Genomic DNA, 15,230 nt, shown 5'->3' on the forward strand with positions numbered 1-15,230 from the left:
TTGGAAAGCTCCTCAGTGTATAGACAAACAAAGGTATACCCACAAAGTGTACTTCACAGGCCAAATAGAATAGAGCTGAGAACCAGTGAAAACACTCCCTGGCAATGATGTGAGCAAAGAGGCGCTCTCATATTTCTGTTGAGGAGGAAGCATGACAGAATGTTCTGGAGGCAAGTTTAGCAGCATATATCAGGACTCTTCCAGTATGCATGCTTATTTACTTAGTTATGCAACCTCTAATATGACTCCCCTGGAGAGATGTGGAGATGGTAAACAGTTTAGCTTATGGATGTGTCTCTATAACATTGATGTTTAAGAGTGAAAAGTTGGAGAGACCACTCCTTGCTTTCAAGATTAGGTTTCGGTTGCGGAAAGGGTCTCAAGCCTTGACTAACATATGGAGACTCCATTCCAGGTAGACGATAAAAGGTGGGAAATCAAGCTTTGCTCCCTAGGTGGAATGCTATTTGGTTTTGCTCTGTATCTATATTATGCACCTTAGGTGGTCCAGATCTGAGGCACATGTATGTTGGAAGCTGAGAAAATTTGTGACATTGAGATAGTCAAGCCAAATGAGGGTAAATAGGAATAAATGGAGTCGTTTATGCTTTATCCTACATTTTTCTTGCTAATTAAATATTTATTTCCAGTTATATATGCAGGGGTGGGGTAATGTAATATAAATGAAGGTGTTGGAATAAGCCAGAGGACGTTCCCAGATCACTGCAACTGGAATATAAGTGGCTGTGAACTGCCCAACTTGTGTCCCAGGAACTGGACTCGGATCTCTGTGAGAACAGTGTACATCCTCAGGCACTAAGCCATCTCATTGGCCCCTTCGCTCATGGTCTTTACCGTCAAAGCTTTCAAACTGTGAATCTTATCTCCTTTAAGTCACGGCAACGTGATGAGCCCTGGGTCATGTTCATTGCCCAGTGATGCAGATTTCATTGCGTGTAGGTGGAGCATAGGAGACACAAGTATCATGTGAACTGTCTGAGCTAGACGCCTGACGTTTACTTCAAAAACTCAAACACCAGTTATCCATTTGTTGACTGATCATCAGGCTCAGACCACTAATGGAGTCCATAGAGAAACCTTCTTATAGATTGAATGTGTCAGTCTGCTGCAATGCCACTCCAATTAAAATAAGTCCTAGTTGTCGATTAGTGTTCTTCATCAGAGACTATATAATCTCCAGACACAGGAATTTGTAACTTCTTCAGAATTCAGAGGGGACAAAACACTCCCTGCTCCAGATCACAGGAAAATTCAATAACTTCCCTTTGAGTAGAATTATATTCTTGTGTTCAGCCTTAGCTGCCTGCCTCCTTGGTCTGACACTCTATGCTTTTCCCTAATTAAAAAAAATTACTCTACTTTATATGTGGGAAGCCTAGCTTCTAGACATATTGGAGTCAGAGGCTGTTGGGGATGCAGTCATGGCCCAGCGGATAAGTGTAGCAATGAGTTTTGTTTTGTTTTTTCCGGAGCTGGGGACCGAACTCATGGCCTTGCACTTGCTAGGCAAGCGCTCTACTGCTGAGCTAAATCCCCAACCCCGTAGCAATGAGTTTTAACTACACTGCTTCATGCTCCCCAAGGGGTAGTGCACTTCCAGCCACCCGCCCATGAACTCTTTGGATTTGTGAACGGAAAACACACATACACATATGCCAGTTAATTTTATAATGCCTTGGCCACCTCAAAGGCTGCTTTCCCTTGCTGCCCAAGGCCCAATTGGGGAACATGGCTGGTTGGCTTTCTCTCCTGCAACTCCTGGGTCCCATCTTCCTTCCCCAACTCATATCAGATCTCCCTTTTCTCTCCCCTGCATCCTATCCCAAACAAATTTAAGGGTTGCTCCCCTTCTCCCTTTGCCCAGCCATAAGTCACTGGCATCTTTATTGCCTCATCAAAAACCAATTGGGGGCAAGGACCTTCAGCATTTGAACATGCAAATTCCCGATTGAATCAAAGTATTATAACCAATCCCCAACAGATTGAAGCACTTTGCCACATAAGCATTAGGACCTGAGTTCAGATCCCAACACTCACATAAAAATCGGGTAAGGACATGCACATGTTGGTAACCCTAGAAGTGTGTAGGATGGAGACAGGAGGATCTCTTGGAAATCCTGGTCCTTAGCCTAGCTTCAGGCTCAATAAGGCCCTATCTCAGAAACAAACAAAAGAAGTAGATGGTGATTAGGTAGGGTACTTAATGTTCTCTTTCACACACATGAGAACATACCACATTCAAACACACACACTAGTCAAAAATGAAAGTAAAAGAGACATAGAAGTCAGCATTTTTTGTATGAGCTGCTTTTGTTTCCAAGATCACTTCTTGGAGACTCTCTGCAATGGGACTCAAACCTCTTCAATACTCTGCACAGCCATTTCACATTGTAGAGGCTACTTAACCTACTGCTGGGACCAAATACCTGGCAAGAAACAAATTAAGAGAGGAGGGGTTTGTTTTGGCTTTCAGTTTAAGAAAGGATTTAGTCCATCATTGTGGGGAAGCCATGGCATCCGTGAGCCTAAGACTGTTGGTAACACTGCATCTGCTATCAGGAAGCAGAGAGGATGTGAACCTGGTCTCCGAGCCTCGATGCCTGACCACAGTGAGCTGCTTCTCCTACTGAGGATCCAACTTCTAAAAGTTCCACAACCATCCAAATCATATGCGCCAATGGTATGTATTCCAAAATCAAACCACAGCATTCTCTTATGCTTCCTAGTTTCTTCATGATTTAGCTAAGGAAAGATGATTCTTGACCCAGTATCTACTCTCTATTTACAGCTCTGCATTCAAGCAATGAAATATGGGTTGTCAGTTGTCTAGTAACTATTAAGGTGGCACTATAGGATACTTTGGGTCATGGAAAGGGGAGGGGAAAACACCAAACGATCGAAACACTCTGGAATAATCCGGGATGAGTTACAGTATAGGAAGTCAAGAGTTTGGACTGGGTTTGGGGTTCAAGGTCTTCTGACCTTTTTTATGTTTCCTACTGAGTGTTTCACATTGCTTTGTCTCTGCACCAGGGCTGGTTGCCTCATAGCCCCTTTATGGAAACAGCACATCTGGGACACACACAGACACACAGAGAGGAGAGAGAGAGAGAGAGAGAGAGAGAGAGAGAGAGAGAGAGAGAGAGAGAGAGAGAGCGCATACCCTGGAGTATTGATTTAAATAATTATTTTCTTAAAGTATATTTTTTCTAGAACTTCTTGGGCAGAGCTTCCCTCCCACTTTCCCCAACTCTGAAGCCAATGGGCAGGTCAGGTACAGGTTATTGCCAATTTCCTGGCCACTGAGAATGAGATTATTTTCAATAGACTCGCATGATGTAAAGCAGGAATAGGAGGGGAGACTATTGCCTGGCCCAATTAGAGCTCTGCCAAAACATAATGGGAGTGGTCACATAGCCATGAGTAGCACACAATGGGAGTGGTCACATAGCCATCAGTAGCACACAATGGGCATGGTCACATTGCCATAAGTAGCACACAATGGGAGTGGTCACATAGCCATCAGTAGCACCTGATGCCCCTGCCCTGAGCCCCAGACTGCCCTTCCTCAGTAGTTCTTCAGTAACTTCTAAGATTCTCTCAGGCTGTTCTTACTGCACAGAGACTCTACAAGATGGCCAGCACTGTAGTTCACAGGTGGCCTCATCGGAGATTGTGTTGGCTTCTGAACCCTGGGAACTTCTGAGTCAGTGACGGGATGCTAAGATGCTTAGGGCTAGGGATGGGGCTCATGAGAGACAGGAGAGGGTTTGGGGCACAAGGATATTGATAGCTGATAAACTCATGTGAGTCTATTGAAAAATAATCTCATTCTCAGTGGCCAGGAAATTGGCAATAACCTGTACCTGACCTGCCCATTGGCTTCAGAGTTGGGGAAAGTGGGAGGGAAGCTCTGCCCAAGAAGTTCTAGAAAAAATATACTTTAAGAAAATAATTATTTAAATGAGAAATGAACAAATTTCTAGTCTACCTCTGAGCATGACAATGCAGAGAGAAAAATGGGAAGTGTGGCTGGCAGGGTATAATGGTTTACTTTACCCATGCATCCTCAAAGGGCTTATACCCTTCCTAATTAAACAAACAAACAAACAAACAAACAAACAAACAAACAAACAAACTGTAGTTGGGACAGATACATCACAAGTCTTTTGACTTCCTGCTTCTCTCTTCCTATTCCCTTCCCCCTCTTTCCTTTTTCCTTCTCCCTTCCTCTTTTCCTTTTTTTGTTCCACCCTTTTTCCTCTCTCCCTCCCTCCCTCCATCCCTCCCTCTTTCTTTCTTTTTATTTTTTTTTCTTTCTATAACTCGATCACATCTTGCACAGCTCTACCACAGAACCACACTCCAGTCCTAGCTTTATATTTGGTTTTTGTTTTGATTTTTAAAAATGGCCCTATTTCATGTGAAATTAAATAACCTTTCTCCGAAAGCGAGAGATTTGTATATCATCATCTAAAACAGCACGACACCTCCCCCCAAAGAAGCCCAGTGACCTCTTTTGTAATATTTGAAAATAAACCAACTTTATTTGAATCAGTCAAAATACCAATCAAGACCAGGAAACGCATTTACAGCTGGCTCGAGGATATGAAGAAAGCATTCAGCTTGGTGTGTATTCAAAGGCATGGTGCATTTAGTAAGGCTTGGAAGCAAGGTCTGTTCTCACCACAGTTAAAGGTCTCAAGAAATGAGAGTTACCATCATTTGGAGTGTCTCTATATACAGTGAATTAGAGCTGCTAATCAGTTAACTCCTTGGCTTATAACATGGAAAAACTAGGTGACTGTGGGGGAGGGGATTCAAATATCAGCTGAATATTTTACTTGTTTTTATTTGTTTTGGGGAAAGGTCTCACGTAGCTCAGACTGGACTCCAGTCTGCTATGCGGCTGACCTTGATCTTCCTGCCGTCAGTTTCCTTGTGCTCAGATTACCAGTGGTTGCTACCAGGCCTGGTTTACGTAGTGCTGGAGATCTGACCTAGGCCTTCATTCACGCTAAGCAAACACTCTACAACCAAGCTAGATCCTAGCCTTATATCTCCTATAAATATATTCATAGTCTGTGTTGGAATATCTCTAGCTATATACAAAAACACCATGTCTTCAAAACTGTTCTTGCCAAACACCAGATCAATTTTGTGGAAAGTTCGGTTTAAGTTAAACCTTATTTTAGGACTATGGTTTGTTTATTTTTGCTGGTGCATGTGGTGATAGTGGAGAATACATCCATCTATTTCCAGAAACAACATTAAATAAGATTGTGCAGTTTGATTTATACTCATTCATAATAATGAGATGAAAGTATCTTGAAACTAGGCTGGGATTGGAACATTGGTAAAGGAGAAAGAATACACTTATAACTCAGGGACAAGCTATTAGTTTAAATAATAAAGAGCAATGGATACAAAGTCACTGGCCTGTCTGTACAAGGGCCCCAAGGCCAGTGACAAGATCACAAACGTTCTCCCAACAGTAGTCTGGTGCCTCAGAGGCACACTTCTTTCCTACATGCTTTCTAAAGGTTCTTTGTAATGCTATATATAGATATAATGTATATGAATATGGATGATATAAACACGTAGCTCTCAAACTATAATCTTTGAGAATGACTGAACTTAGTTTCAGCCACGAGTTAGTGTTTCATGTTTCCAAGCAAGGCCGCGTTAGTATTCTGCCTCCTCTTATAGCTGAGTAGACTCCTGAACCATGGAGGAATGGAGAGAAACCCCAGAAGTACCTCCTGACCAGACACCTACTGCTTCTAGAAGGGTTTGATTGTAGGTGCAAACTCTTTTAGTGATGGTGAGCTTTTATTAGATGGAAACACAGCTTCAGCTTTGGCTTCCCTCATAATACAATTTACCTGGTCTGGCAGGTCCCCAAGGGACTCTGAAACCATCAACATATGTCTGTATCAAGCATGTTTCATTCCATGATGGACCTAAAATGCTTGCGACTGTCTCTCTGCAGAATGTCCACCCCTCTAGACACAGGCAATGTAGTCACTATTGTTGCCTCACCTCACAAGAACCAGAAGGTACCAGAACGTTCTTCCTCAGACTTCATTTTTGGAATAGCTTGTTTTAGAGGAGGGGGAGGGGGAGGGGGAGGGGGAGAAGAAGAAGAAGAAGAGGAGGAGGAGGAGGAGGAGGAGGAGGAGGAGGAAGAGGAGGAGGAGGAGGAGGAGGAAGAGGAGGAGGAGGAGGAGGAGGAAGAAGAGGAAGAGAAGAAGAAGAGGAGGAGGAGGGGAGGAGGAGGAGGAGGAAGAGGAGGAGGAAGAAGAGGAAGAGAAGAAGAAGAAGAAGAAGAGGAGGAGGAGGAGGAGGAGGAGGAGGAGGGGAGGAGGAGGAGGAGGAGGAAGAGGAGGAGGAGGAGAAGAGGAGGAGGAGGAGGAGGAGGAGGAGGAAGATGATGATCCTGTCCCTTCCCACCAATGCCAGAGGGGAACAATGGGGACATTGCCACCTTCCAGGAAGTTGGAACTAGTTCGGGATTGATTGGTTAAATAAACTGACTGACCAGGTCCTATTGTGCAACTGATTCTTCTGGTTCCAGTAGGCTGCCTAGACCCCTCGTTTAAAAGGTGAGATAGACACGTGACTATGATCCTGAATGTATCACGAACTTTTCTTATTTTTAGGAGAATATGAAATTATATTCTGAAACAAGCAAAGCATTAACTTTCTATCTTATTTTGAATAGTTACTAACATCTTAATGAATGTCTTCTCTCTGGATCAATCGAAGAACTGGGCATTTTTTAAATAGGTAGGTACACTCAGCTCAAGAATTCTGAGTTGGAACCTTTCTGTCTGTTTTGCCTTGCACTTATATTTTACACATACAAGATCATCATGTGACAATCCAAGGCGAGAGGGGAATGCAAAATAGCTCTGTGGAGATAGCTCCCTTTTCTCTGCCATCCAAATGCTTCCTGGGGGGCTGGCATTTATCAGAAAAGCTTTTATCCAGAATTTCTGCAGGTAGAGTCTACACTGCAAAGCGGGACTTGGAACTCACCACAGTGTGGCTGCAGATGATAAAACAGGCACATGTCAAGGTTAAGACCAAGGTCCAGAGAAGCTGGAGCCTCCAGAGAAAAATCTCCTTGGAGAGGGTGGTGTGGGTAATCATCATTACCTTTATTGCTATTTTTTATATACCATGATAATTATGTCCTAAGACATTGGTCAGTCTCATTTTGATTATCCGGTAACATTAGAGTTACTTCTGCATTAAACTACTTAGGAAAGCCTCCCTTCTACAGTCTTGCCTCTCTTTAAAGGGGTTCTGATTGATCCTATAATGTCCAACATTGCCTAAATATTGTGATTTATGTGAAACTAACTCAACCATAGGAGGACCGTCTAGAAACAATATTTACTCGGCTTGGAAAGTTTGTTTTTAAAGACTTGCCAATCGCCGGGCTCAGAACATCACATGAGGAGAATTCTTTCCCTCCCTCTAAAGCCCCTCTGTATGTACGCTAGTCTTCATATCTTTACCATCAGCCCACCTGTGGAAAATAGGGGTGTGAACTGCCTGGGATCACCCTGCCTGCTTGTAAATTCTAGGAAGGATCTCTGAGAACAGCGTGGGTTTCTTTTCATTAAACAGCCTTCCGGATAGTTCCGGAAGTTCTACTTCCCCAGGAGGCCTATTGAGAGCTCTTCCCTAAAGAAAAGAGGGCTGTTCCCTCAGCAGTGCTACACTTTTAAACATCCCCAGGGGCATCTTATGGAGGGCCTGTGGAAAGGTTCCTGTAGCGATGGAAATGAATCAACTCATTTTTCCTCTTCAAAGCCCTTTTAGGTTTGTAAAATGTCCTAGCAGGCAGAGTCCTCTTCCCCAGTGGACTAGAGAGACCTCCTCTTTCCTCCCTCCTTGGATCAATGGACACTCTTTGCTTTGGAGATCCCTAGAGGCAGGTGGGCTCAGTGACTGCTAGGGTTAGACCATGTTGATATTTCTATGGAAAGGACCGGTGCTGCTCCACCCTCCAGAGCAGTAAGCCAAGTCCAGGGCCTTTCCGGCCCTCAGGAGCCTCGCCTCCACTGTCAGTGACACAGAAGCAGGATTGTTGGAGTTGAGGCCCTGGGGATGGATTTCTTCTAGGTACTCACTAGCTCACTGGTAGAGGAAGAGCTAATGATTGACTAATTGGTCATAGTTCCTAATCAGCCTAGGTTGCCATAATCAGGCCCTGTGAGCTTTGTAGGTGAAACTCAAGGAGAAGGACTAAGGAGAGACATGTTAGCTTACAAAACTTTTTAAAAAAAGATTTCTCTTTCTTAAAAATCTGATAGCTGAGTCTGATGGTGGGAAAATGGACCCAGGGCAGTAGATAGTTTCCAAATTCAAGTTGTGGCTTCCCAGTCAGAAAGACCCATGGACTTTCTTCCTAAGGTAGCCCTTAATAGACTTTCTCCTCCCTCAGAGGCTGGGGCTAAAGAAACTGGGAGTCTGATCATAGTCAGGTGGCAAGTGACGAGGAAGGGCCTGGAAGACATTTTTGGCTGATGTTAGAGTCTGCTCTACAGTTGGTAGGCGTGAGGTAACACCAGTCCAAGATTTAGATAACAAGAGAGAAGATGCTCTGAAAGTTTTCTAGGCTACGTCAAACTCATATGGAACTTTATCTCCTTCCATCACTCTCCACTTCCACCTCTTGCTCCAACCTGAAGCCATCCACTGAAGAACACACACACGTGCACGCGCGCGCGCGCACACACACACACACACACACACACACACACGTGATCCCCAGTGGATGACTACTCTTCAGTCAGTGACCCCTGTGGCTGCAGACCCTGGTAGGCCTTTTGGCATCAACATTGCTTCCCAGAAGTCCCTCCTTTTCTGGGTCACCAGTTTAGAGTTTATAGGTCAACTGCCTTTGTGGCAAAACAAATGGAGACAGGAGGAAAACTTGGGTCAGTGCTGGCCAGGACACAATCATATTGCACCAGCCCCCAAACTGCAGGAAATTGGGGTGTATTGTGTATGTGGGGTGGGGTGGGTGTTTCAATCTGGCCCACTGACAGAAACAGTGAGCAGCTGGAACTGTTTTGCTACATATCCAGAGTCATACCTATCTGACTACCCCCAACCACTCTCTCCCCAATCAAAGCATAGATCTCTCCCTAACGATCATGTCATGGCATTTGTCCATCACCTTGCAGTTGCTGAGGAAGGAGGGGAAGGGGGAAGCTGGCATTTCGAGTTGTTAGAGCATCTGAGAAAGCATTATGACATTGGCAGAAAGGAACAGTGACAATCCCATGGGAGCTCCGCAAACTGACCCCTGACACACTGACCCTAGGTCAGACCAGCAGGTGGAAACATCTGCTACTGCGTCCTCGCTGCTTACTGGGCTTCTGCAGGTCAAGGCAGAAGGATGGCACTGATCTTAGAAGGTAGAAGGCTGGAGCTGAGTTCAGGGGTGCCAGTAGGATGTGGCCTAACTTTTTTGATGCCTCCCCAAGGCAATGGTGAAGAAGAGTCTGTAGAGCTGAAAGCCTTTGGGAGAAATGAAATTCTTCTGCAGCAGAAATCGGGTCAGACGGCCAAGCTCAGGATCGGCTGAGGCGCCTGGCGACATCTGCGTAGGCCAACTCGATCTCGCTGTCAGCTGCACAGGTGTTGGTGAACTCGTCCCGTGCATAGGCATTCTTGAGGTACCGCCACAAGCCTGTCATCTCAGCTGGGATGTCATAGTTTCTGTACTTCTTAGCCACAATCTAAGCAAAGACAACAAGAGAGAGGTAGTATGAAGGCAGGAAATAAATCATTAGGTGTTAGGGCCATGATTTCATGGGTTGATATGTGTATCAGGTACATGTGCGTGCAGCATGGCTGAGAGAAGCTGGCTAGAAAGACTAGCCATATCAGCAAGCTCTGAGTTTGATTGAGAGAGCCTGACTTAATGAATAAAGTGGAAGAGACATCGTGGAGGATTCCTTATCAACCTCAGGCTTCCCCATGCATGTACACATGTGTGTATATGATCACAGGTATGCAAACATGCATATGAGCACACTGCAAATGCATACATCTCATATGCAGAATACATGAAAATGCAAAGGGTAAGCTGTGAAGAAAATGCCCATTGATAAGGCAAACGGTTGTGACATGATTGGTGTACAGTATAACATAATTCAAGAAATATTTATGACAACCACAAACATACTATCCGTATAGTATCTATGTTCACAGAACCCAAGCTAACCTCAAACTTCCTATGTAGCTCAGGGTGACCTTGTAATTCCTAATCCCCTTGTTTCCATCTCCCAAGTACAATAATTACAGGTACATGATCCCTTGCTTGGCTCAAATTTCCTTCTTCTTTTTTCTTTTCTCTTTTCTCTTTTCTCTTTTTTCTTTTTTCTTTTTGGTCCCTATTCTGCTTTGCTTTAAGTAAGCATCCTTGTGTGTGTGTGTGTGTGTGTGTGTGTGTGTGTGTGTGTGTGTGTGTGTATGTGTGTGTGTGTAGGGAGGCACAGAAAAGTGAGTTAAGTATTAGTGTATATATACACACCACACACACACACACACACACACACACGTGTGTGTTCATATTTCAGTTCTGGTGTGTGAGGAGGCCAATAGTTTTGTCTAATCTTTTCCTGAGTTGTCACCCTCATGGGCTATAGATCAGGACCTTTGCAGAAGTGAAGTTTGTGTCCATAGAAACAGCAGCATCACTGGTTAGAGCTCAGGCTCGGGGATCTCAGATAACTGGACTTGTCATCCTGACTCCATCTAATGGCTTTGACCAAGGACACGTTCCTGACATGTCTCTGATCACTTGAACGTGATCATAGGCATTGCCCTGCAGAATGGGTTGGTGGCTCCTGAGAAAATGCTTAGGGGAGAGGAGAGCTTGGCACACAGTAAACATTCAATGGCCATCATCTAATAGGGCTCATGCAGACCTGGCCTGTATGCATTCTCATGTATTTGCTTCTTTACTACATGGAGACTTGTGGGATGGTTTTTTTTTTTTGAATGAAGTCTCTGTAGTCAGAACAACTTTCTGGACACATGACCTATGAGTTCTCCCAGAATCTTGCACACAAAAGGTCCTTGCTCTTGCTTTAATGCTGTGTCAATATCAGTAAATTCTTCATAAATTTTTTTAACAAAGGACCCCTTATTCACTGTTCACTGGGACCTGCCCATTCGTTAGTCTTGCTTGTAGCCCTCAGGGTCATACAGGGGTAGCAGAGAGCAGTATCTCTTCCAGGGTTCTGCTTCTAACTTCCTCTATTTTTTCTTGGGATGGCAGGGACCCCCAAACCACAGGATCCTGATATTCTCCTGCTCAGAGATCCCCAGCTCAGCCATGCAAGGATTTCTCCTCCCTTCCAATATGGGTGACATGGAGTCCACAGAGATTATGCCAAGAAGAAGACCATGACAGACTGCTGCACGAGAAGCTCGGGAGAATACACCTTCCCTCCAGTCTCTCACTTCAGTTTTGAACTTCCTGTATAACAACCAGACACTTTGTGTCCTGAGGCACAAGTTGATCCTTTTCTCCTTCTCCTTCTGCAGCTTGTGAGCAACAGTGGGACAGGGAGGGACCACAGCCTTTGCGTTTCTAGACCCTTCCCTAATCTTAACCATTACGTAGACTGTGGCAGCTGACACCGCTGAGGCATGAGCCTGGGTGCTACGCTAAACTACTTAGAACTGATTGCAAAGCTACCAAAATCTCTAAAGAATCCTGCAAGAATTATGTTCCTATTGTACAGATGAGAAAAGTGAGGCAGACATTCAATAACGATGTTCATGAAAAGGCAAACAGATGAATTATTTTCGGTATCTTCAGTTACCCCAACCTTGAAAAAGATGCATCTAGTTATATCTAATGAAACACTCCTCCCCACTCTCTTTCTTTCTCTCTCTCTGTGGCAGAAGATTAAACCCAAGGCATCATGCATGCTAGGCAAATTATCTCCTTAGGTCACATTCCCTGTCTGCCAAATCCTTTTGTTTTAGAGGTAGAAACTCTTTAGCAACGAGCAAACTCCAACCAAAAAAGGTTGAAATACTCATGGCCTGTTCAGTAATTCTTAACCTTTTAGAAGTTGAATAACTCTTTCACATAGGTTGCCTAAGGCCACTGGAAAATATAGATGTTTGCATTATGATTCATAACAGCAAAGTTTCAGTTATTAAGTAGCAGTGAAAATAATTTTAAGGTCAGGGTCACCACAACATAAGGAACTGCATTAAAGGGTCATAGCATTAGGAAGGTCAGGAGACACTGAGGGTTATAGGAACTGTCATGAAATGCCTACCCATTGAGCAATCAGGAACATTAGTTACAGCTCCTTCTCTCCCCTCACTCTCCTTCCCACACAGCCCTGTGCAAATGATGAAAAGTCACTGCAACTCAGAGCCCGAGCCCCAACTGCCAACTATTAACCTGTGACTTCTTACTGTCCACACTCATAGAATGACACCCTGGTGCTCCGACATCTGGAGAGACCCAAGGAACTGCCTCGGTTTCAAAGTTCCTCTGAATTTGTCCTGATTCTCTGTGACAATTCAGATAGAGGAGAATTAACTCCTAGAGTGCCTTAAAATGCCATCGTCTGTGTTGGAAAGGGAAACTGGCCCCATGCACACCTGCCCAGGGTTTGCTTGGGTGTTCGAGCTTATGCAAACTCAAAAAGTTACGATCTTAGAGGGGTTCTCTGTCCTTATACCCATTCTTCCCCTAATAGTCATTGAGGCACCCTCAAAATTGTTACATTACAATATGCCTCTTCCCTTTGAGAAAGGGCAGATGAACCTCAACTACTCTAGTCTCTGGTTTTATGGATGGCCCCATGTTCCTGTGTAGGAAGCAATTTGTGACCCCCTCTCTCCTCCATAGAATCTCTCCATTGCTAGTTAATGACTCAAAACCTACGCTCATCTCCACATCTGTCTCCAATTTCCTGTTTGTTTTGTAATGTTGGGGTTGTGAGCACCCTACTTGTGCCTTACCGGAAAGTCTGTCTGGTTCTGAAAAGTTACCCTGCAGTACACACCCCTTCCATTTAGTCTACAATTTATCTCTTTAGCAGCCACCAAACCATGTCTGTTCTTTTGCTCACACACCTACCCCTACACTGTGCCGGCCCAGAAAGAAGAGGACACAACAGAGACTCAGTTGCAAAGATTGACTCCCAACACAGCCAAATATTCATCTCACCTCAGACGCCCAGGCTTTGTCTCTTCTGAACCCACAACTGCAGGGCTCCATGTTAACAAATCTCCATAATTCAAGAATGATCCTTGGGAAAGTTGCTACCTTAGAACTTAGGAACCCCCAGGAACACCTGTTCATCCCAGTATTCAAGATTCAGAACTTCTTGATACCAGATTATCCTCTTCTGATAGTGAATGCCAAAGAAGCCACCAACAATGTTCTGTCCTGCCTGAGTGTGATGACCGGCTTGGGTCAACATAAACCACTAGTTGTCCTAAGATGCTCCCTCTGGTCACTGCAATAGGAGGGCCTTCTGGTTTGACCAGGGACCTTTGAGAAGGGATTATCTTGGCTCTGAACAAATCTAGGCATCTATGATGATCCGACCAAAGGAACTAGCTGGAATTAGCCAGGTGGGATAAAAATGGCGCACAGTAAACCTACTAAGAGATAGTGTGCAAAGCTCAACCTGATAGCCGAACTTGTGATCCAAATCCTCAAGAGACAGAGGCAGGAGGACCTCAGATTTGAGAACAATATTTACACCTTTTGTCACCTGATCGCAAAGAAGCGAGGGGTGGGGCTGATATTTTACATTGAGTGATGAAGTCATATTTTGTTAATGCTAGCATTTTAATGTGGGGTTTCCTTTTCTTGTTCATTTGTTTGTTTATTAGGTTTTGTGGTGCTGGGTTCCAGCTTAGTGCTAAGTGAGAACTGTACTGGTTAGTTTTTGTCAACTTTATTAAGTAGAGCCATCTGGGAGAAGGAACTGTGTCAGGTTGCCTAGTGGATATGTCTATGGGGTCATTCTTTTGATTGTTAATTGATGTAAGAGAGCCCGGCCCACTGTGGGCAGTATCATTCCTAGGCAAGTGTGTATGGACTGTATAATAAAGGTAATGAGCAAGCCAAGGGGAGCAAGCCAGTAAAAAGTGTTCCTCTTTGGTCTCTGATTCAGTTCCTGCCTCTGGGTTCCTGCCCTGAGTTCCCTCCATGATGGGCTGTGATGTGAAAGATCCAGGTTGCTCTCAGACATTGTTTTTATCAGAGCAACAGCATAGCAAACTAGAGTATGTGTTCTGGGTTATCTTTATTAGCTTGAATACAGCAGACATGGGATTAAAGAATCTAAATCTGCATTTATATGTGGTTCTCTCTTCCAAGTTTCCTCACAGAGAAAATGCTCACTGTAGGGAGCCAGGAAAAGCCCATCCATAGACCAGAATCTCAGTGAGTGTGAACCACAGCATCCTAGAATGGGAATAGACATGAAGGAAGGCAGGCAGGATCGAGGGTGCACAGAGCTCTGACATTCAGAGGACCTTCCATGTTCATGCTCTGAATTTTATATTTCATATGAAAGCAGTTAGCTCCCACAACCCCAATTACATTTTGGCATCTGAGGCCAAACTGCCTTGGCTCCTCTTCACGCTCTCTCTGCACTGCAAAGGTTTGCCAGGTTGCCGGATCTGATAAGCTGGATCAGCAGAAATCCAAGGAGACATGAGTCCAGGCCCAGCCTTTGTTCCTTCTTAGGCTGTCCTCTGATTCCCTGCATCCCAGAGCTAGAAACCTGCTGAACAGTCTCCAGGGACAGAGGGGTAACTTAGGGCTAGAAGGAGCTGAGACAGTCAGAGAATGAGGTAGAATATGTGAGTACCAGGTGTCTGCCTACTTTGATAAAGGATGCTTAAGAGAGTTGCCCATACGTGTTGGAGTAGAAAGGAGAGAAAGAAGGGAAAGAACGTGTGGGGGTGTGGGGAGATAATGATCCACACCTCTTCTTTGAGGCACAAGAAAAATGAAATCCTCAAAGATCAAATGGCTCATTCTAGTCTGTCCAGCTAGTTGGTGGCAAATGATGAATTAGAACTTGAGTCTTCTGATCTTTCTGTTATGTCACTATGGCACTGTGTGACTGAGCGGGCATCACACATCCCTAATGGTTCTGCCTATTCCTCAGGGAAAGGCAAAGAAAGCA

At 44.4% G+C, this 15,230-nt stretch overlaps 1 protein-coding gene across 1 annotated transcript in view; it reads right to left on the reverse strand.

The window, feature by feature from the left end:
* Positions 1–4,543: 4,543 nt before the first annotated feature.
* The window catches only part of Clic5 (chloride intracellular channel 5), a 102,510-nt gene continuing 91,823 nt past the window's right edge, over positions 4,544–15,230 (reverse strand). The window contains exon 6 of the mRNA NM_053603.4: positions 4,544–9,782. Coding sequence (NP_446055.1) covers positions 9,615–9,782 — 168 coding nt within the window. The 3' untranslated portion in view covers positions 4,544–9,614. The remainder of the gene's footprint in view (positions 9,783–15,230) is intronic.

The sequence above is a fragment of the Rattus norvegicus genome, chromosome 9 (assembly GCF_036323735.1).
Source record: "Rattus norvegicus strain BN/NHsdMcwi chromosome 9, GRCr8, whole genome shotgun sequence".
NCBI classification, from domain to species: Eukaryota; Metazoa; Chordata; class Mammalia; order Rodentia; family Muridae; genus Rattus; species Rattus norvegicus.